The 22,547-nt window shown below is 29.0% G+C and overlaps 2 protein-coding genes across 7 annotated transcripts; both read left to right on the top strand.

The window, feature by feature from the left end:
* The first annotated feature begins 1,649 nt into the window (after positions 1-1,649).
* Positions 1,650-12,744, top strand: LOC130946404 (uncharacterized). 4 transcript variants are annotated; one of them, XR_009072274.1, is made up of 8 exons: positions 1,650-2,395; positions 3,445-3,536; positions 3,632-3,796; positions 3,915-3,986; positions 4,074-4,191; positions 4,792-4,864; positions 11,854-11,941; positions 12,083-12,744. XR_009072274.1 is itself a non-coding variant. In XM_057875141.1 (5 exons), the coding sequence occupies exons 2-5, from the start codon at positions 3,499-3,501 to the stop codon at positions 4,187-4,189; spliced, it is 408 nt and encodes a 135-aa protein (XP_057731124.1). In that variant the 5' UTR covers positions 1,650-2,395; positions 3,445-3,498; the 3' UTR covers positions 4,190-4,216. The 4 variants fall into 4 exon arrangements, 1 of the variants encoding a protein (XP_057731124.1); XR_009072276.1 differs by having other exon boundaries at positions 3,441-3,536; XR_009072275.1 differs by lacking the exons at positions 11,854-11,941; positions 12,083-12,744 and adding an exon at positions 5,054-5,881.
* Positions 12,745-15,734: 2,990 nt separating this feature from the next.
* Positions 15,735-20,912, top strand: LOC130943564 (uncharacterized). Of its 3 annotated transcripts, XM_057871489.1 has the most exons (9): positions 15,735-15,917; positions 16,020-16,232; positions 16,422-16,613; positions 16,702-16,904; positions 16,999-17,074; positions 17,705-17,825; positions 18,548-18,634; positions 19,195-19,300; positions 20,642-20,912. In XM_057871489.1, the coding sequence occupies exons 1-8, from the start codon at positions 15,813-15,815 to the stop codon at positions 19,269-19,271; spliced, it is 1,074 nt and encodes a 357-aa protein (XP_057727472.1). In that variant the 5' UTR covers positions 15,735-15,812; the 3' UTR covers positions 19,272-19,300; positions 20,642-20,912. The 3 variants fall into 3 exon arrangements, with proteins under 3 accessions (XP_057727472.1, XP_057727471.1, XP_057727473.1); XM_057871488.1 differs by lacking the exon at positions 20,642-20,912 and having other exon boundaries at positions 19,195-19,417; XM_057871490.1 differs by lacking the exon at positions 20,642-20,912 and having other exon boundaries at positions 15,749-15,917; positions 16,145-16,232; positions 19,195-19,417.
* The last annotated feature ends 1,635 nt before the right edge of the window (positions 20,913-22,547 follow it).

The raw sequence follows: 22,547 nt of genomic DNA, 5'->3' as shown, positions 1-22,547 counted from the left end.
ATTAAATTGATAAATAGGTGTATATATTATAAATCTTATAAATGGTTTGGGTAAAGTATTAAATTGGTCTCCTACGTTTAGGCGTAATATTGTTTTGGTCTTTAAAATTTAAAGTGCCTTATTTAAATCCAAAAAAGTTCCATTTAGCTTCAATGTAGTTCCATCGTAAGATCAAAATGAAATAATTAACAGAATGTCCTACACAACAACAGTACAAGAACAAAATAATTTGGAGAATAAGTACAAGCTTCAGAGGTATAAAATCAACCGTGGATGCATGAATACATTTATTTATTATTTTTCTTATAATTTAAATGAAATATTTTTTTATAGAACTAAAGAGAATGATAAATAAATGTATTGATACATTCAAAGTTGATTTTGTGCCTCTGGAACTTGTACTTATTCTTCAGATTATCGATCTTGTCTTGTACTGCTGTTATGTAGGACATTCCGTTAATTATTTAACTTTGACCTCACAGTGAGACTACATTAAAGCTAAATGAAACTTTTTTAAATTCAAATAGGACTCTTTAAACCTTAAGAACTAAAATAGGATTATGTTCAAATGTAGAAGACCAATTTAATACTTTACCCTAAATGATTTTATGACTACTAAACGGTAGAAAAAAATTTTGAGTTAACTTCAATATTATTTAATAAACCTTTGAAACAAAATTATCCTCGCATAAAAATTAAAAACTCGTTTACTCATTACAATATTAGATTTGGCATTTTAAAATATTAGGTTTTAGTAGAAATTTTTTTAATTTAAAGGATTGTATACGATGAAAGTTAAAGTTTTAGTATTTTTAATTAAAAAAGTGATACAAAATATCTTTATTAATACTTTACTGTATATGATATTATTTAGGGTTTAGGATTAAAAAATTAGTGTTTATTATTGATAAATTAAAAAGTGTGATTTATGATTTAAGATTTATGAGTCAGTACTTATGGTTAAGGGTTATTTATTTAGTATTTTTTATTTAGATTTGTAGTATAGGATTATAAGATTTGAGTTAGGATTTAGAGATTTTGGATTGGGGATTAAGATTTAGAATTTGTTGTTGAGAATTTAGGGTTTAGAATTTAGCAGCTAAGGTTTATAATTTTTCAAATACATTTTTTTCAATTCGTTCATTATTTTTTTATTAACTTTTTTTATTTTATTTTACACTTTTATATATATGCTTAAATTATGTGATTTATTTTTTATAATAAAAATTATTTTTTAATTAAAAAATTGTGTTTTAAAGTTTAATGAATTTGTAATAAAGGATAAAATAATAGAAGGGTTTAGGTTTTATTAGTATTATTATTATTATTTATTTTACTGGAATTTATAATTTTAATTTATTATTACTGTGATAACATTATGGTAGTCCTATTTGATTTTCATGTACAAAACTATAAATAACTATTTCATGCTCCAAATTTCATGCCATATCTAAATATTTTTATTATTATTATATTATCATGGTCCAAAATAATTTTTGATTAATGATTCACCTTTCGATAATTTGGTCCAACTACAAAATAAAATCAACATATCCATGTCCAATAACAACAAAAACCAACAAAAAAAGTATCTATTTAATATATAATACTTATGCAGTTCAGTCCCCGAAGCAAAGAACAGTATTCCCTCCAATTTAGCATCATCCGTGGTAACGACAGCTGGCAGGCAAAGAACAGTGTTTCCTCCAGTATGCCTTGAAGCGGGAATTTTTCCGCGCAAATCCATCTCAAATTCAAATTCCCTCTCTTCCCTTTTACTTTTGGTGATTGAACATTAAGAAGCAACAAAAGCAAAGAAAACAAAACTTCAGGGATCTTCATCATCACGAAGATCATCTTTTATGAGGGAGATTTGCTACTTGCAACTGAAGAAGAGGCTATTTTAGGACGAGATATCTCCACCATTTCAAATTCATTCCCTTTCTCCTCTTTACTCTCAAGTCTCACCAGATTTCAACTCCCCAAAACGTACCTTCCACTTCAAAACAAACCCTAAACCCCTTGATACTCCAATTCTTGCTCCGCCATTTCACTCGGCACCTACAAGCTCAACATCTTGCTCCGCCCTTTATCTTCGTGTGACCTTGATTGGTGACTCTATTCATGCTATGTAGCCAAACATGGGTCAAGGAGAAGCTGTACCTATATCTCATTGTTGCATAAAAATCTAATATAGGATCTGTACTCTGAGACTCCTACGAAGAAATCTGACTTTGGAGATCACTGGAAGCTTGGAATCGAGGATGGTGCGAAGCCTCAGGTGTACAATGAAAAGCATGAGAAGCTGCATGAACTGGAGTGGGTTCTCAATATAGGCCTTTGAGAATCTCTGGGGATTCGTTCGTCTTTCCCTTACATCTGCGGTTATGCTCTGGTATCAAAATTTAAATTAATTTATTTTTTGTTTTTTGTTGTTTATTTTTATCGTTTGAAAAAAAAAACTCTCTTGGTGATATGCTGCATGAAGCATATGAGAGACAACACTCATGTTTTGTATTAGTAGATCAGAGCCAAATTCTTTAAGAGGAGATAGTATTGTCTCTTCCTTAAGAAATTATGCTTTCTATATGTTAAGGAGATGCAAAAGGATTCGGATCTTCTGATGTTTTAAGTTGTGTTGCAATCTTTACCATTAAAAGATAAACATTCAATTTTAATGGCAAAAGTTGAAACATGACCAACAACATGGAAAGAGAATAGCATGAGAAGATCCAAATGCAGCAACAAAGAAAGGAAAGGAAACAATAATGTGTACTAGAGTGTTCTGAGTGTAGCACCTGTGATGCACGAACATGATAGTTGCAAAATCATTGAAAACTTTTGAAATTATCTGGTCTCTTTGACATTTGCTTGATTTCCATTTTTGATTATTATTCCACCCACAAATTAGGACTAAAGAGGTGCCTTTTAGTGTTATTTTAATTATTACTCCCAATGCATGTTGGCATGTGGTTTAGGATGAAAAAATAAGATACTGTAATGGGGAAAATGGTAAACCCATAACCATTTATAATTTTTAACTGAAGGTTTGTTCTTTGCTTTGGAAATTAATGTACAGTGTTGTTGTCAAATATATCACCCCCTATTCCAATTTGTTCTTTGTTATTTTTTCGGTCTCATGTTAACGAATTTGAATTCTAAAACAATTTAGAGCATAGAAAACTTCATCTTTTATGAGCAGCAAGTGGAACATTGACTGTGCGACTTGAACTATTTGTAGTTGCCAAGACGAATAGAGATAGAGCTTCTTTGATTACTTGCTTCTTGGTGTTACTTTTAGTGCTAAGGTTTCACATGGATTAAGGGCTACTTTCCTGTTTGCTTACTCATTTACTCCCTCTGGAATGTTAGTTTCCTAACCGAGGTTTAACTTTATTCTAAATTTGATGGAAAAGTTTTCTTTTTATTTTTTTTGAAAGTTAGGCTTGACAATGGGATTATCTGCAAAGACATCTATGAAGATGTGAAAAAGTGACAATGTTTCGGATGACTACTGTGATATGGAGCTTGACGAGGTAAGTATTGGTGATGCAAGATTTCTAAAATATTTTACAAGTATAGTGGTTTATTATTTTCTATTTTGTGATTGACTGTTGTTTTTGTGATGCAGATGGAGCATGCAAAAGATGATTTTGATGTCAATGATTATGGTGAGGAGGATGAGAAAGAACAAGGAGAAGAGGAAGAATGGAGAGGAAAGAACAATTGTGGAAGACCAAAGTGGATGGAATAATGATAAGATGGAACAACTTGAGATACAAATGTCCCAAATCAGGTTAGATACAAATGTCTGTCTATCCTATTTGGGTTGAAATACCAATATAATTTTCTAACTTGCTTTAATGATTCTATAGCTCATTATTTAATGTGAAATAGTTCATGTCAATTTACAGAGAGAGAAAGAGATGTATATGACAAGTTTGGCTACACCTATCAGAATAGAGAACAGAATAATAAATATATAGGTAAACTTTGATTTTTGCTATTATCTGAATTTGGTGGTTTATGGAAGGACTTAAAGCCAAGATCTATCTAATTGATTTCACCTCCAGGGATTCACCCTCGACTTAAAGCTAAGATCAAAGGTGTATTTGTGCTGCAGTTTAATGACAAGACTATTTTATGTTGTATTATCTGGCAAGGGTTTACACTATTGACACAATCTTAAAGGTGACTTTTCTATCTTTATTCTTTAATCTCTGATTCATTTTTAAATCTGTCTATAGGATTTGACTGAGAAATAAGGAAGAAGAAAAGGGTAGAACAGTACTATGAAAAAGAACTAAAAATCTGTAACAATAACGATTAATTATTAGTCACACTTTGACTTAGAAGAGATGCATCTTCCAAGTAATTGATAGATTGGATAGTTGTGTTAAATAAAAAGTTTCTTCTATCCATAGGTTGGTCCATGTGATAGTGTCAATGCTGTCGAATTTGGAAAAGTTACAACCAAAGACATGTGATGGCAAAGCTAAATGAGTTTGATATGTTCAGTAGATTAGATAAACATTAAGAGCATTCTTGGGTTTCAATTTCAGTCGGATATACTTTTCATGCTCTGAATATAATGTGAATTAGACAAGTTAAAGCATGTTAATATTTTCTTTTCCTAACTGTTGAACTGTTAAAAAAAATGTGGCAGATTACATAACCATTTTTTTCATATTTGGAGACTTACGTGGCATCAAGTAGCTCATTGGACTTCAATCAATTCCATTAATCTGTTAATCCTTTTAAATACTAATTGTATTTCTTGGTTATCTTTAGGTGAAAATATAATTGGAGATGAACTGTATTCAATCATCCTTATGCTTTGTGCCGCTATTATGCTTTAGAAGAGGTGGATCTCTGCTCAGATAATTTATCTGTATACTTTGTCCCAAGTGTCATAATATCATCCATTTTTTTCCTTTCATAAATCTTAAATAAGAAGAGACAAAGAAACAATAGATCTGTTTCTCTTGGTTTTACTAAAAGCAATTAGGAAAAAAAATTTACTTTTGTTAATGAATGTTTTTGCATTCTTTAGAGTGAGTCGACCCTATGGAAGTTGAAAATGAGGCTTCAGAAAATCAAAGGAAGAACTCAAGAGGCACAGGTGGCAATGAAAACCATAACAACAAAAGCAAGTATAATGCATAAAAAAAGGGGTAAATAAATGAAAATTTTATTTATTAAGAGATAGTATATAGAATTAATCAGGTATAAACTCTTTTGGTTGAATTTTATATAATGATAGAACTATTCAATTTTTTATGATAATTTTTGCTGCATTTTTCAAGGAAAATCAATTGGGTGTTCATTATTTGAATGCAAATTAAGATTTCAAAGATCAATGATTTGCTTATACATTTCTAGAATAATTTAGTAAAAATTAAATATGCTCTTTTGCAGCAAAATATAGGCTCTTATTTTATTTTACTTTACTTTTTATTCTGTAGCTTAATCAGCACTTTATTGCTGAGGCTACAAATGTGAATGCTAAATGTGCATAGTTCATCATTTTTGTTATGCATAACACTTCTAAATATGGCTGGCACTCTTGCATGTGTTTTAGCATTCAACTCATTTGTACTACCTCATAATTGATTTAACAAATATTCTCTTACTTGATAAACCCAACTATTTTCTTGCTTGATGAACCAACCAATCACGTTGGTAATCCTACCCTCCCTTATGAAAAGCCTTTTCTTTGTTGAGGTGCTGTTTTATTTGATGGATTTTTCTATTGGCTCACCTATAATTTTGACTTAAAAAGATACGTGGATCAATTATTAGAAAATCAAAGTTGAAATTGACCTCAAAGACCACAAGGTTCATTTATATTGCCTATTTGATCTTTATCTTATGTGGTTGATGTTCTGATGGATGAGTTATTCTTATAAAATAGTTGAACTTGAAATATTGTAATCTAAGTTTAATTTTCTTTCAATGATTGATGTGGTTATGCTCTTAGTTGAACTATATTGTTATAAAATTAGTTTGCTATGGTGTTATAGATTTCATTTGGTTGCTAAAGCTCATTGTTTTGTTTTAATGAAACATTAGATCAGAACTTTCACATTTAAGTATTTAACCGGCCAAAAAAGCTAACCAAATGAGCAGAATAATGATCACAACTTTCACATTTAAGCATTCTCTAACTCATGATTGACAATAATGTTTTCATGTTCTTTTGAATATTTTTTTTTCAAGCTTTTCAATATTAATTTTCTGGATGAAATTGTCCTTTTTCATTCCTTCTTTGTGTTTATGTTCATTTGAAACATTAAAAGATTCAGTAGCAGTGTAGTGTGACTAATTGTAGAGCTAAGATGTGATTTTTTTATTAATATTTTTAATTAAGGCCGATATCATAAGAATAGTTATTATTTGAAGCTTTTAAGATTTTTCAAAAAGGATGCACATAAATGGAAGCTTTTTAGATCCTTTATGCATACAATTTTATTAATAACATGATCGGGGTCATGAACTATGTGTTAAAGTAATTGTAGAGATTATTTTTTAATTTTGCTATAAAATACAAATTATTTGTTAAAGTAATAGAAATTTAAGTAATTATAATAATTTATTAGGTTTATAATTAAAAATATATATTTTAAAATATAGAATTTTATCTTTAGTTGGTCAAATCTATAAAGAAGTAGGAATAGCTAGCATTTTATTTATGAGTTCTAGCATTTATTTTCTATTGTAATTCATTAGACATATTAGTCGGATGAGTTTAGTTGCAAGTCATACTATCTTTACATCAATGGATATTTTTTGTCAATTTTAAAGACTTTAGAAAATGTTACAATAGACTCAGAGTCAAAGTTGATAGGAGGGATTAATTCGATAGTTCACGTAGATTCTTGATTGATCTGTTTTTTTCATGTTAGACCAAGAAAAAATTTTATTTAAGTAACATGATTGTTTACAAATTGCAAATATGAACTATCGGTTATTTACAGGACTAAATTTATTAATAGAAAGTTATTGTTTAACTAAATCTTTTTAAAGTTAGGACCTTAAGTGATAGTCACAAATTTTTTTGTGAATTATGTACATGAACCAATTCTTTGATATACTCTAATTAATGAAATCATTATTTTATTACTTTTTTTAATCTTTGAAGTCTATATTACTATTACTTTAATTGATATCCACATCATGAAAGAACATACCACTAAACCCAGTTTAATTCAATCTAACCATGGTTGTTTTTTTAATTTGATTATTTTATATAAGAGAGGTTGGTGAAAAATACTTTACTTTTCAAAATTATCAGAACTCAACAAAGATGTTTATAAGGTACAAATATCATTATATAATTTTGTCTTTGAATGAATAATTCTTAGTTCTTTGGTTTCATTTAGTGATTTTATAAAAGAATTTAGGACAAATATTTAATTCTAATTATCTCACTAAATTTTTAAGATTTTATTATTATTTTTTAACAGTGTTTACCATAGATGTATTCTTATTAAATTGTGGGTTTGTATTCTTATTAAGCTTCATGCTTTGCTGTTTATGACAACAAATGAGTCATAGAGTATAGTTGCGAGAAATTGTGTTCTTGAACTCCTAAAGTTGTCGATATTTTTGAGAAAGCTAAAGAATTTTTTGTTTCTAATTCATCACATTGCATGTATGAGTTTTATGTGCTGATTTTAGATTATTGTCAAGTCATTTCTTTTTCTTTTTGATGTATTGATGAAAATTGTGAACAATTTAGAAGGAAAAACTTTAGACGTATGATCTCTCTCAAGCATGAAAAATACCTGGGCGACTTAGCTGAAGGAAATGTAACACATGAGCATTTTTTTTTTCAAAGAAGATGAAAAGTGAAAAAAAATTGTTACTCTAGATTGGCTTTCTCTACACTTTTTTTTTCTCAAGTTAATATTTGTTTAGTGCAAAGTTCATTAACAAAATATTTTTGCATATTATGAGTTAAATTCTAAATGCCATTACTTGATTCATGTAGTGAGTTTTATATACTAAAAAAAAGTTGTGTTATGAATAGGATTGTGCTTACATTGCTTACTTACTTTTATTTAATAGCATATTTTAAAATAATTCATAGATTTTTAGTTTCCAGATTTGTAATTCTCATTTTCTCTATTGATTTGTTCGCTTATTTTAAAATTATCTGTATTGACTTTGACAATGTTTAATATGATAGTGAAACTGTGAAAGTTATTAGCCAATTAAAGGATAGACATCTGAATTTAAGTTTTTTAAAAATAAAGAAGGATATAGCAGATAAACAGACATATACATATTCATTTTTATGGAAATATATCAACAAATACAGGAAAGACAAATATTCCTGTACAAGAGCATTGTAATTCCTCTATATCTTAGTAAAGGAGATTTTTCAAAGGCTATAATTTCGGAGAAAGTCCAAGGAGAAATGTTCTTTTAATGTTGAAATGTTTAGCTGTTGCAGCATATGACACTAAAAGAAAATACAACAATACTAAAAATAGGTCTTTTAAACAAAAAATGTAAATGGATAGATATATCTTTTATTAGTAGCTATAAATTTTTCTTACTTTTAATTTAAATTTATTCTCTAGATAATGTATTTGTTTGAGGTTATGGAAACACTTGATTTACTCTGGCCAAATCCAAATCTTATTTCAAAAACAACAATAATTGTCAATTTGATAATGAAGTAATTAAGGTTTTTTCTTTCCTTTTTCAATTTAATAAAGTTGTTTTTTGTTTTAAATATTCTGTGTATTATAGTTCTATTTAATTATTTAAATTTCATACAAGTTACTAATTACTCAATACTTCATGATACAAATATAAAAAAAAAGTATTGTATATTTTCTATTTTAAAGTAAAAGTTTTTAATAACAGACATAACATGTTACTTCTGAATTGGTCATTTTTATTACTTTTATTATTATTGATACTTTTTTTTTGAATGTGTTAGTTTTTTCTATCTATATTTACAATTTATCTTCGTGTCTTGAGTAAAACAAAAGAAAAATACAATAATGAAGTGAATATAAACTATATTTAAATTGTTAATTGGTGTGAAAAATAAAAGAGCACTATTAGTATTTAGAAAAATAATATAATGTAATTTAATATAAATTACGTACTATGTTAATTTCTAATATTTGAGTTAAATAGCAGAAAATTTAGAACATCATTTATATTTTGATTGAATCACTTATAAATAACAACGTAACACAATATTTTATAGCATTTTTTTAATAGTTATCTTTTTTGCTTCCTTAAGAATTTTCATATACTTTTTCGAACAACATCAATGCTTTTTTATTTTTTATAACAAATAATATCCCAAATATATTTTATATTCACGTTATTATAGTCTTCATTTGTTTTGCCCGCGCATTGCGCGGGTATCTTGCTAGTTTTCATTAAACTATTAACAGCTGCTTAATACTTTCAAGTTTCAACACAACTCTTGTCCGCCACTGCTATTCCACAGTTTGTGTCTGCTCCTACAACAATAATGCCAAAAGGAATAAAAAATAAAAGCATCCTCGATCAAAATCTTAATAAAAAAATATTTTTCTTTGTATATAATAGATATATATTATATTTTATTTTATGCTACGACTGAATTTCTATTTCTATATTAAAATATTTTATATTTTTAATTTAATATGACGTACCTAAGACAAAAAAATATTTTAATCATTTTGTTTATGTTTTAGAAGTCAACTATTTATCTATGTTGGTGTTTTAGTAGTTGATTATTGATTGATTGGTCTTGATGTCTTACAAGCTGCTTACTGATTCGTCTTCTAGTGATATATCAATGCATAGTGATTTGTGTTGGTGTTTTAGAAGTTGATTTGTGATAGTGTTTCATATGTGAATTTAGTGATTTCTCAATGCATAGCAACAAGATAGTGGATGTTGTAAGATCTTTGGTTTTAAGAGAGCAGTAAGGAGCGAGGAAGCATATGGGATTTCTTAACATATGTTACTAATAGGCAAGGCTTCAGGAAGAGGAATTAAGAGGAGTCTGATGAAAATTACATTAATACAACATCGCACTCGTATATTTGAGCACGTGACTGGACAAATGGTAGAAGAGGAATAATTTTTTATTGTAAAAATTATATGGTTATTTACATCATTTTTATAGAAGAAAATAAATGATAAGATCGGTAGAAGAGGAATAATTTTCTTATTTAATTTTTCAATTGTAATTAGCCTTCCCCAAAGTGAACGCAGAAGCTAGAATTTTTAGCTTCCTGTAAACGTAAGCAAAATCACTTATGGGTTCAGAGTTTCAAAGAGTTGCCAAACATAAAGAAAGAATGTTCAAAACACTCAAACGAACTTTTCTCTTCTTCAACTTGAACTCCAAACACACCTGTATTTGGTTAGAGGAGTTGTGGTTACTTATTGGTAAAGAACCATCGATTAACAGTCTCTAATGAATCAGAAACCATTTCATTGCGTCTAGCTTTAATGGCTATGGTGGTTGGTCTTTAAGGTAATCTTGTTAAGCATTGGATGTTTTTCTATTTCCTGAATGTGTTGCATTCATTATATTTAATAAGGCTTCAGTGGCATTATATTTTCTGGAATGCTTTGCAAAATGCAACTTACCATAATATTCCTCTGCAATTTGATGTCATTGTTTCTTTGGTTTAAAAGATTTTACCCTGTTACGTGCAAGTTTTCATTTACTTGTGCCATGCTTTTATGCCAACAAGGAAATCAAAGTAATTTTCTTCTTAAAAATTTTAATTAGGTACGATAATTTTTAAAATATGCATAAATAATATTTTCTTCAAATGCTTAATGTTTAATGCTCTGAGTATGGATTATCTTGTCGGATTATAAGGGAAACTGATGAAGCTTGTTTGCAGATTCAAACATGGCTTGGCATAAACACAGATTGAAAAGTTTCTCTAAACCTGTCATGTCGCATGTACAAATATATATCATTAGTATAGATAATTATGTCGTATCTTCTTCAGATCTCTATATAATTATAACCTCAACAAACCCCATCTGAATAGTCTATTGGATACCCACATCTCAACTTGATGGTTGCTGATTTGTTAGCTAACTTCTACGTTCTAGTATGCTTTTGGTTGCATCCATTGTCGAAAAGGGAGTAGCATCCTGCATTAGACAAGGCAGCCCAATAGGTTGGCGAAAAAGAAGACCATGAAAAACTATAGATGAAATCATTAAAAAAGAATTAAACTTTAAACAGATTTTCTGCATACATGGTCTATAGTAGGGCACAATCTCATTGTTTGATTAATGTAGCCGATTTTACTTAATGAGTATAAAACAATGTTTTTTTAGTATATATGTCATGTAAGTGCGATTATAAAAGTATTAATGCATTGGATCCTATTAAAATTCCGCATTTAAGCGTGCGGTGAGAATAGTGCTAAGATGGATGAATTTTTTGAGAAGTCCTCCTGTTGTACCTCTTTGAAGGGGAGCCTTAGAACATCAGTTGAGTTATTTCCGTGTGACCTCAAAGTCACGGGTTCATTATGTGAAAATAATCATTGATGTAATTATCAGGTTAGGTTGCGTATATTAGTATATTATATCATTTGGGTGCAACCCTTCCCCAGACCTTGCGTTAACACGGGATGCTTGTGAACTGGGCTGCCCTTTTATATGTACATGTAAAAGTAACTAATAGCAAAGCTCCATGCTTCTTAGGTAGAGTGTGCTTGAGAGAATATATTCAAAGCATTTGTTGATCCAAATTTACTATTTTCATTTTTTCCCCTTTATTTTATTTTATTTTTTGGTAGTAGATGTGATTGGGACTGTATAGCTTTTCAAATGTGAAGGCTCATTTGTTTTGGCTTGCAGGTTGCTTGTAGAGACTATCCTCAATGCTCGGCATGCTTGTGCTAAATTCCCTTTTTCTTCCACACCGCATGAAACGCATTGTGACCAGGTAAATAAGTGATAGATTATAGCCTCAATCTATTATCTAACTTTTGCACTCATGTCTCATTTCATCTTGAATGTTTCTAATTGTTACCATTCGATATCATCCTTCTATCTATTATGCTGATTTCTGTTTGACACTATGCAGTGTCACAGCTGATTTCCTCCAACCAAGTCTAACCACCCAATGTAAACAAATCCGACACCCATGTAACCCCTACTGGAAATGTTCCAGTTTACCTTGTTGATATCGAAAACTGGCTTTTCGATAAAGACTCAATTCCAAGGTTAAGTGACAATGGTTCCTTGCCATCTGAACTGATCAATATTCCATCTCCTGAATGGTGGTGAGAATGTTCAAAATTTGAGTAGTTATGAATAATGCTAAGGTGGCTATTGATTTTTCTGTTGCATGACTTGCTTAGCCATGAGTACCATATAGTATATGTCACATTTTGAGGCTCAGAAAATCTTTTGTTAAGAGATAACCTTGCTAGGTGTTCAACAATCCCCAAAAGTTGGTGATAAATTAGATTGTATAGTTAGTGCATAGCCTAATCAATTAGATATGCTTTTATTATAGTTGGATGTATTGAAGACTCAAAGAAAGTCTGAACCTTTTTGCTGCTTTTATGAATAGTTCAAGACCTAAAGTTAATGGATGAAGTGAACATGATAAATGAGCTTTAGTTGCATTTTCGTTGGTGCTTACTCGTTATGCCAATCAATGGGTTGCTGGTGTTGAGTCAAGGATTCAGATTGAATATATTGCATTGAGAAATTTCAGGGACTAGTAATTTTTTTTATCAACATTAGTCAATGCTTTATGCCAATACTATAGTTTTATATTATTAGAATTTAAGGTTTAGGATTTAAACTCTAGTTAATACCATATTTTTTGGATATTACATGTAAAATTATTTGTTGGCTGAGTGTCTGTCTAAAATGATAAATTTTGTTGGTTATTTAGTATTGTCTTTTAAGTTAGACACTTAGTCTTTAACAAATTTTAATCATCAAATTAGTTTTTAAATTTTTATTTCTTTAGATAAAATTAGTCTCTACACATATTTTTTTGTCTTTTATGAAGGGATTGATTTGAAAATTTTAAAAATTATATTTTTTTAGAATATCAAAAACTTATTTGCTTAATTTTTTTTATTAAAATTTAACTTGAGAATTGATTTGTCTAATAAAATAAAAGATTGATTTGGTAATTAAAATTTATTAAGAATTAAATTATTTGATTAAAATTTTTTTAGGTACTATTTTGGATATTACTCCAAAAATTGTAATTAATTCAATAACTGAAAAATATTCAAATTTCTTTACCACATTCATGGTATAATATCTTCTCCAGATATACTATACATTTAAATTTTATTGTCATCTAAGTTCAATTAAGCAGGTTCAACATCAATATCAACAAAAACTATTATCATTAAAAGAGTGTGTACACAAAGCTTAAAATCCCCAAACAAATGTTATTCTTCGTGCTCTAATTTGAGAAACCGTTCTTCTTCTTCTTCGCGCATACAGGTTCCTCCTCCTCCTTCTTCTTCTTTGATGCTGTGTCGTCGTCTTCTCTTTTAATGATGCGTCTTCTTCTTCTTTTTTTTTTTCTTTTTTCGTTAACTTTTTCTTTCGTTATCAACATCACCAACAACACCAATATTTTGTTAACATTTTTATTGATTTTGATTTTTTCTGGTGTCATCATTAAATAATTTCGTTTTATTTGGATCCAGAAATAAATTCGATGTGTTTTTGTTGATAATTGAGTCTTTTTGATTGCTTGTTCGAATCTGAACTAATTTCGGTTCATTTGTGTGTTAATTGAGGTCCACTTGATGATGCTGATAAGTATTGACAAAATTTTTTATTCCTTAAGTAATTTCGATTCATTTCTTAATTTAATTGATGTTCATTTAGATTCAGAAATGAATTCGATGTGTTTTTGTTGATAACTTAGTCTTTTTGTCTGTTTGTTCAAATCTGAACTAATTTGTTGAAGATGATGATAACGAAAGAGAAAGATGACGAAAAAGGAAAAGAAGAAGATGCAACATCATGGGAAGAACTTCATTCTATAAATTTAGAAACTCCGGCATTCTATCCAAATTCTATTCGTTATCACTTTATTCAATTGCATTCAAAATCGGTAAAGAATGAACCGAAAATATTATTAAAACGAAATTATTGTATAATACCAAATGATCCGAAAATTTGTCCATTATATAAATTTAAATTCAAAAATACTTGCGTCTCGAATGGATTGAAAATATTATCAAAACGAAACCATTATATAATACAAAATGAACTAAAAATGGTGTTCATAAACGACTGGATTTAGCGATTGCATTCAATTCCATTGAATTCAAAATTGAATAATCTAAATCTTGTCCACTTGATTCGATTCAGAAGAATAATCCAAATCGCTCTCATTCAACTGATTTAATTTGGAATCATTCATTATTTTAATACGCTATTAAAATTTGAAAATGAAGAATAAATCTAAAATCTAAAAACGAAGAACATAAATATAATGTATATCAAAATCTGAAAACGAAGAACATAAATGCAATGCAAATCGAAATCTGAAAACGAAGAAGAAAACAAAGTTTTTACGTTGAAGAAAACAGGAAGAAATCGAAAAAGAAAATGAGAAAAATTAGAGTAAAGAAGACCGACGAAAAGTTCTACATTGAAGAAGAAGAATGAAGAGAATCTTTACGTTTAGAAAGAGAAACTCTACATTAAGAAAGAAGCTTTATGTTAAAAAATAGCGAACACGTGAAATAAAAACAATTTGATTGACTTGGTTAAAAAAATTACACGAACGTAGAACATTATTGATTTATAAATTTAATGAGAATAAGTGAAAAAGGAATGGTAGAGATTATGCACGATTTAAAAGTTAAATAACAACTAATCAAACTCAAAATAAGTTAGCTTAGTGGAAATAGATTAAGTCGATCGGTTTATTTTTATTAAGTTTCAAACATGTTTGGTTATTTTAAAAAAAGTATTTTTATTAAAAAAAATAAATTTTTTATTTTTTTAAAAACTAATAATATTTTGTTTAAAAAAAATATGTTTTAATGTTTTTTAAAAGTTTATCCAAACAAAAAATAGTTGTTATATACTAAAAGAAAATCTTTTTTAAAAAAATAAATTTTTTTTTTCAAAAGTCAAACTCAAACTAAATTCACCCTAAGCCTTAAATGAGTTTTACTAGCAAGGTTGAGTTTTTGAATCTTAAAAAGTGTCTTAGAAAGAGATAAGATCTTTATCATTTTAAATAATAACGAATCAGTTTTTAGAAGTTAAACAATGAATATGAATTTTGAATTTTCACAACTTAAATGGATTATGTTAAGAAACTCACACTTGAGTTGAAACATAACAAACTACATGAGTAAAATTTTCGTTAATTCAAACGTTATTTTCTATGTCCTTCTACTCTAGTTTATTCAAATAACGAATCTATTTTTTTTTTCCGGTAATGTTAAAAAAAATTAAATTTATTTTATTTAGTATTTATTAATTCTAATAATAATTAATAAATAATAAATAAAAAATTCTGTTTTGCTATTTTTTTCCCCATATTTCCTTCTTTTTGGTCTTTCAATATAGGATTAGTTTCTAGTTTTTACTAAGAGATGTAACGTAACATTGAAACTTTAACTTCATATCAGTGAAAAGGAAAAAAATTGCATCTTATTTTGTTTTATTTTTCTATCAAATAGTACACAAGAACTATACTACAATAATTTTGACTTCGCCTGCATAGTGTTCCAACTAGTTTCTGGTATGTTCTAAACTGAAACTAAACAAACAAAAGCTGCGTCCGTTGGCAAAAAAAAAAAAAGCAGGAAATGGCGCTATGGATGGAAAATGGTTCAGAGCCACTCACCGAAGCTGAGAAGGCAGACCTTGAAGCCATTGCTGCCATCAAAGAATCTGCAGCCATTGAACTCAAGGTAGGTACCACTACTTCTCATTAACCATTTCAATTTGTTTCTTTTTTAAATTTAATTTCATTTGAGCCTTCAATTTGTGTGTTATTATCATTCTTGCATTAGGAAAAGGGTAACGAGTATGTGAAGAAGGGTAAGAAGCATTACTCTGAAGCAATTGATTGCTACACAAGGGCAATTAATCAGAAAGCATTGAATGATTCTGAGAGCTCTGTTCTTTTTGCGAACAGGGCGCATGTCAATTTGCTTCTTGGGAACCATCGGCGTGCCCTCTCTGATGCTCAACAAGCACTCAACTTGTCCCCCTCCAACATAAAGGTGCTCAATTTATGTTTCATATATATATATGCACTGTTAGTTTTATACCTACATCCAAATATGGAATGCTACATTAGCAAAAATAACTATTTTTAAATTGAGCAGTTACACTTTGCCTTATGAAGTTTGTTATTGTGAATTTGTGATTCCCTTGATTTGATGTCTCAAGCAATGAAAAATCATGATTAGGCAATTTATAGAGCTGTCAAAGCATCTCTATCACTGAATTTATTGGCTGAAGCACAAGAGTATTGCCGAAAGGGTCTTAAGTTGGACCCCAATAATGAGGAACTTAAGAGGCTTGACCAACAGATTCGTACGAAGATATCTGAGAAGGAGAAGCTTGAGGCTGAAGTCTCTAGAGCCATATCGGAGGCAGAAGTATGGACTGCCAGTTGTTTCTTACTTATTTTATCTTTGTTTTGTTGTATGGAATCTCATGCCCTTGCTTCGACCAAAAACTATGCAGGAACTTGTGTCTGCAATAGAAAATAGAGGATTGAAGATTGGAAAGGCAATGTATCGAGAACTCACCGGGTTAAAGAAACCGGTGTTAGACAAAAATAATATCCTTCATTGGCCTGTCCTTCTTCTGTATGCAGAGGTTATGTCCAGTGATTTCATTGAGGATTTCTGTGAGACTGACATGCTTTCAGTTCACCTTGATATCATATCCTTTTCTCTTTCTTTTTTAATGATTTTAAAATATCTACATAAATGTGTTATTTTTATGTGGGAATGTATTACACCCTTAGCTTCCAAACATGTTTTCAGCAGACCAACCACCCCCATGGGATGTTGAAAACAATTACAAACGTGATTTTGTTGAATTATACTATGAGGTAAGCTCTCTCGTTTAATTTTTTTTCTCGTTTGAGTTTGATTTCTTATTTCTGTTTGCAGATATTGATGCTCAAAGTATACTAGTTGTTTTGTTTGCCAATCAAAATCGGATGGGATAGTAAGAACAAAAATAAGGATAATTGAAGATTTCATACAACAGATCTGTCTATTCATCTAGGACTTTACAGTGTTAGAACTGATATTGAAGATGTAAAAAATCTGCTATAGAATTGGGAGTTCTTGATATAGTTAAGTCCCCAGTCTCTCCCAAACTATTCCAATTGACTAGACACCCTTCTCTCCATCCTATTCCCTCTATCTATACTTACAACAAACTAATCGATTGTAACTAACTACCAAATGGTAACCTAACATAGAGAGCAGCTAACACCACCATTCACCACATATGCATCGAGTTGCCATTTTCTTTTTCTTGAAACATTTTACTTTTACTAAGTTTTAGTCTGTTTTTTTTTTTTTTTTTAAAAAAAAGGGCATCCCAGTTTGTTAGTATCCCAGGTTAACACAAGGTACGGGGAAGGGCTTGCTAAATAAATATTTAGTATCAGATGATTGACCGTTTATATCTTAAGAGCATCTTGTTCACCTCTTAGCCCATGTTTTATCAGGCTGGCTCTGGAGTTCGTCTATCAAAGGAGAAACTTCTTCATTGTTTATTAGAGGGAACTGCAGCTTCTCATGTTGGTGATGAAGAGAAAGATGCAGTTGAGGATTTTAAACACACTGCAGGTATGGTATGGTACTTTTGAAGTACTAGTGATACAAGGAGTGGAATCAACAGTGCTCTTAGCTTATAGGCAACCAAGTATGACAATAACCTCAAACTGTAGACATAGGAAGTCCCTGTTAACATATTTCTGTTTGGCCACCATGTATGTTTACATATATCGATTTGTGAGATATTTTTTGTCTTTATACTGAATATACTACCTATGTTCATCAATTGCTTGTTTCCCTTAATGTGACATCATGTAGATTTAACCATACGTTTGCTCCCTTCTATATGTGGTTTCAAGTTGAAGCGAATCAATCCCTTGTCAACACAGTTTTATTAACATAGAATAGGGAATAGGGACATTACGTTGTTAGGATTCACAAGTTTAAAAATGATCTTGAAAAGTAGCTCTGGATAAGATACAGCTATTTTTGGTATAGAGCTGCCGTAGCAACTTGAGCCATAGAATCAAACATAGCTGTGGATGGTATACTTGGGAACTTTCACTTACGAGTCACAACTGATCAAAGTGTATTGAACCTTAGATGTAGGAAGAATAAGGCTTATCAGTGGTCAATTGAGCTGGTTGATGATCTCAGTGGTCTCAGCATTCCCAAGATGCTGGCTTAGTTTAACTAGATACCTTATTGTTCAATTCTCACACGAATTTTATTTATCTGTCCTCCCTTTTATGTGAATAATTGTTATATGATGTGATATCTTTTGTGTTCATCAGGTTCCCCAAAATGGATCAAAGTAAATGAGAAGAAAACCCTCCAAGATATCCTCAAAGAGCCTAATTTCGTAATCCCCGAAATCCCAGGTGATATATGGTTTTAGAAAATGTCATTGCTTTTTCATCGTTGATTTTGGAGTAAACTACTATTTTTATTCCTAAAAGATTCAGTTTTTGACAAAATAGCTCTGAAACAAAAAAATCATATCTTGTCTCTTCAAAGATGATCTCAGTTTGACAAAATGCACCATTGTTCATAAGTGACAATCGTTTCATGCATTGATCTAATTTTTTGTGATAACATTTGGATAATTATTTATAAAGTGCATACAAAAAGCCAATGATTCTAAACCTCATTGTTCATTTTTTTCCCTTCTAGATCTAGCTATTGTAAAATCACCAAATGTGGAGGATGAAAATTTCTTATTTTTCTAAGACTTACAAAGAATTGGGTAAAAATTTTAATTTCTAGAGCCTTTTTAGAGTATGTCTCCCCATATTTGGTGCATTCTAGGTAATTTTTAGGAGGCCAAGATGACATTTTTTTTTTCAGGGTCCATTTTGTTGAAAACTTGATCTTTTGGTGCCAAAATGGTGGTTTATTCTTGATTCTGTTTAGAAATTCAATCTGAGTGATGTACTTGCAGTCTTCTATGTTGTTTCCAAGCAATCCAGCTTTTATAGCAAGTTCAAATCTGGAAAATGGGCTCCTCCAAGCATATGAAAGCACAGCAATAAAGGAAGGGCTTCAAGGTAGCTAATATACCTTTAGATGTTATTATAGTCATATACCTTGAGTTTCGTTAAGGTTAGCAAATAACAATGAGCGATTTGCAATTTTTTAATAATAAACTTATTTGGTATCCTTTATTATTGGCTTATTGCGAATATTGCATACCCTATTAACATAATAATTTTTATATCAAGGATGCATAACAATAAATTTATGTAATGCGTATAAATTTTATCTAAACTAATCACAAAGTTCTAAAAAAAAGTGTATAAAAACTGAGACTATTAAATAAATATTCTAACTTGTTCATAAAGAAATTTATAACTTAATAATAATAATAATAAGTGTAAAATATATTTTTTGTCTCTAATATTTTCGAAATTAAAAAAAAAAGTCTAGGAGGTCAACTACAGCATTAATTTCATACATATTCAATCTCTTGTCATTTTCTTCATTTAAAGTAACTAGCTTTTAAATTTATAAAACCCCTCTCATCCTCAGCAATCATTATCTTACTTCACCACATCATATCATATCTTTTGTTTTTTTTTTTTTAATTTACCTTAATTATCTTTGGTTTCCAAAACTTCTTTATCCTATATATAATTCATAAGTGAACAACCACTAAACTAATTAGTTAATTTAGTAATTTAGAGCATTAGTTTTTTATTTTTTATGTTATTAATAAGTATAAAATTCGAAATAATTGAATTTTATATTTATTTTGAAAAAATTTGATATTTTTGCGGGTAGGGTAGGATAGAGTAGGGTTTAAAATTTTAGGGTGCGGGTAGAGTTAGGGTTGAGAGATTCTCAACCCGCGGATAAGGTAGGGTAGAGTTTTAATGAAATTTTCAACCCGCGGGTAGGATTAGGGTAGGGTCCAAATCCTACCCTACCCTACCCATTGCCAGCCCTACTACAAACAAATTGATATAATTTTCGAGAACAGAATATTCTGGTAGTGAATTATAAAAAAATACTATATAAGTTTCCTTCCCTAACATGCCTAGGATTTTTGGTTTTATCCGAAGGGCCTTTTGGTCAATGATGATATTATTACTCTTTATGATCCCCATTATGGGGGTTATATCTCTATGCACGGGAGATGGATCTAAACATGGTGATTCTTATGTTTATTTTGAATTGATCATCGGTTGTTTTGGTTATTTTTTTATATTTCTGAATTTGAGGGATAATTCAGACGAAAATAATGCTATTGATGAGAACACAAGAAATATGGTATTGATTCCTTTGTTTGATAATTATGGAAATCGTTTTATGATACTTCAACTACTTATTGAAGAAGACACACAAGAACTAACAGAATTACCTTTTAACGATATTTGGCGCACTTTGAGGCTATTGCCGCTAGTTAAGAGCTACATCGAGAAGAAAGATAAGGAGGACGGCGCCAACCGATCGGCTAGTCAGAAAGTTAATTATTGTTCTGTTTGTATAGAAGAGTTTAAGAACGGGGAGTTGATTCAACCTTTTGGTGTTTGTGTTCATGAGTTCCATTCAACTTGTATAAATTTTTGGTTGCAACGTGGAAAAACTAGTTGTCCAATTTGTCGTTCAGATTTAGAATTTTAGATACATTTGTTCATTAATCAAAAGTAGTTTAGTTATGTACTAATTAGTTCTAGCCTTTGGTGATAATCAAATTCGATATTTTGTGAAATATTAGTTTATTTACATTCTTTATCCATTGAATTTGTCTAATCAAACACGCAATGTTATGAAATATTAGTTTATTATATTTTTTATCAATTATATTTGGGACTTTTAAAAAATAAATAAAAAATTATATTTAATCTTTCAATGAATTTTTTACTGTTTTGAACATTCTGTAACTATGTTGCAAACAGCTATATCGCATGCGCTAACTATAAACAAGGGAAAAACAACTGTAATGGAGCTAATAAAGATGCGAGTATTATTGTAACGATTTAATTATAATATTACGTACTCGTATTATTTTATTTGTATGGTAAATTAAATATTCAATTTAAAAAAAATTAACGATTTAAATTTTTAAATCAAAAGAATTATAATTTAAAATTTTAAAATTATTCAAGATATATGCAAAACTTTTTTAATATGTCGATATAATATTTTGGATAATGTTGTGTTGCTTTATTTTTGTTTTTCCATTTCATCTAATTTTTTTCAAATAATTTAAAATTTTAAAATTACAAAACTTTTAATTTAAAATTTAGATGAATATAATTTAAATTAAAGATTATATTCAATCCAATAAAAATAAATATATTTGTATTATTGTACTCATATAATTAATTATAAATATTATCTAATTAATTTTTAAAATTTTTTTAAATATAAATATAAATATTAGATGATTATTTGATAACTAAAAGAACCATATATTTAATAAAAATAAATTATATAATTATTCCTTGTAATATAGTAGTCCTAACTATATCGTTGGCAAAGTCTACGCTATAGTTCGAGATCTGTTTCGCAGGTATAGCTGGCAGTGGAAATAAAGAAATAATATCTAATAAAATAAAAATTTAAACTTTAACTAAAAATATAAATATGGTTTTTTATTTATAACAAAAAAGCTATTATATTTGTCTAATTAACTTTTATTGAGTATAAATCTATCAGGTACATGTGTGGCAAAACTTCTCGTAAACAATGGAGGTTATAGCCCCAAATCTTTTATAAAATAAAATTAATAGTTCTATGTTAAAGAATATGATTAGTTCACTTGGTTAGAATTCTATACTAATAATTTAATAATTTGTAATCAATTTCTATTTTTTTTTTTGTTCATTCTAATTTTTTTTAATTTAAATTTAACATGTTTGGACATTTGACCTTTTTAAAATTTATTTTATTTTTTTTATTCAAATTTAACATTTTTAGACATTTTTTTAAAAGTTTTGGTAGGGATCTAACTACGAGTGTAACCAAGTGGAACTAATTAGTTAAAAAATATAATAGTTACAAAGAAAAAAAGCTCCGGCTATCTTAATTTTTAAAATTTTAAAATTAAAAATAAAAAATATGACTTGAGTTGATTTATATTGTAATTGATTTTTAATTTTTTTTAATTCTCCAAAAATTTATTTTGAAGCTGACATTGGGTGCATGCAATGGTGTTTAATTATATATGATTATAAATTATAATAACTATGATGACTATATAATTTTAATAACACTTAAAAAATATTATAAACTAAAATATTATTAAAATATAAAAAAATATATAATTTTAATCTGCTAAAATTCTTTAAT

Source organism: Arachis stenosperma, chromosome 8 (assembly GCF_014773155.1).
Source record: "Arachis stenosperma cultivar V10309 chromosome 8, arast.V10309.gnm1.PFL2, whole genome shotgun sequence".
NCBI classification, from domain to species: domain Eukaryota; kingdom Viridiplantae; phylum Streptophyta; class Magnoliopsida; order Fabales; family Fabaceae; genus Arachis; species Arachis stenosperma.
Note: the sequence above shows the minus strand (reverse complement) of the source record. Positions and strands in the feature narration are given on the sequence as shown.

What these genes read in the sequence shown, in the direction of transcription:
- LOC130946404 (XM_057875141.1), top strand. Translation starts at nt 3,499, where the DNA reads ATGTTTCGGATGACTACTGTGATATGGAGCTTGACGAG. An exon ending in GTGATATGGAGCTTGACGAG is followed by an intron (nt 3,537 to 3,631) that starts GTAAGTATTGGT and finishes TTTGTGATGCAG; the next exon opens with ATGGAGCATGCAAAAGATGA. An exon ending in ATACAAATGTCCCAAATCAG is followed by an intron (nt 3,797 to 3,897) that starts GTTAGATACAAA and finishes AATGTGAAATAG; the next exon opens with TTCATGTCAATTTACAGAGA.
- LOC130943564 (XM_057871489.1), top strand. Translation starts at nt 15,813, where the DNA reads ATGGCGCTATGGATGGAAAATGGTTCAGAGCCACTCACCGAAGCTGAG. An exon ending in TGTCCCCCTCCAACATAAAG is followed by an intron (nt 16,233 to 16,421) that starts GTGCTCAATTTA and finishes AATCATGATTAG; the next exon opens with GCAATTTATAGAGCTGTCAA. An exon ending in TCAGTTCACCTTGATATCAT is followed by an intron (nt 16,905 to 16,998) that starts ATCCTTTTCTCT and finishes GCTTCCAAACAT; the next exon opens with GTTTTCAGCAGACCAACCAC.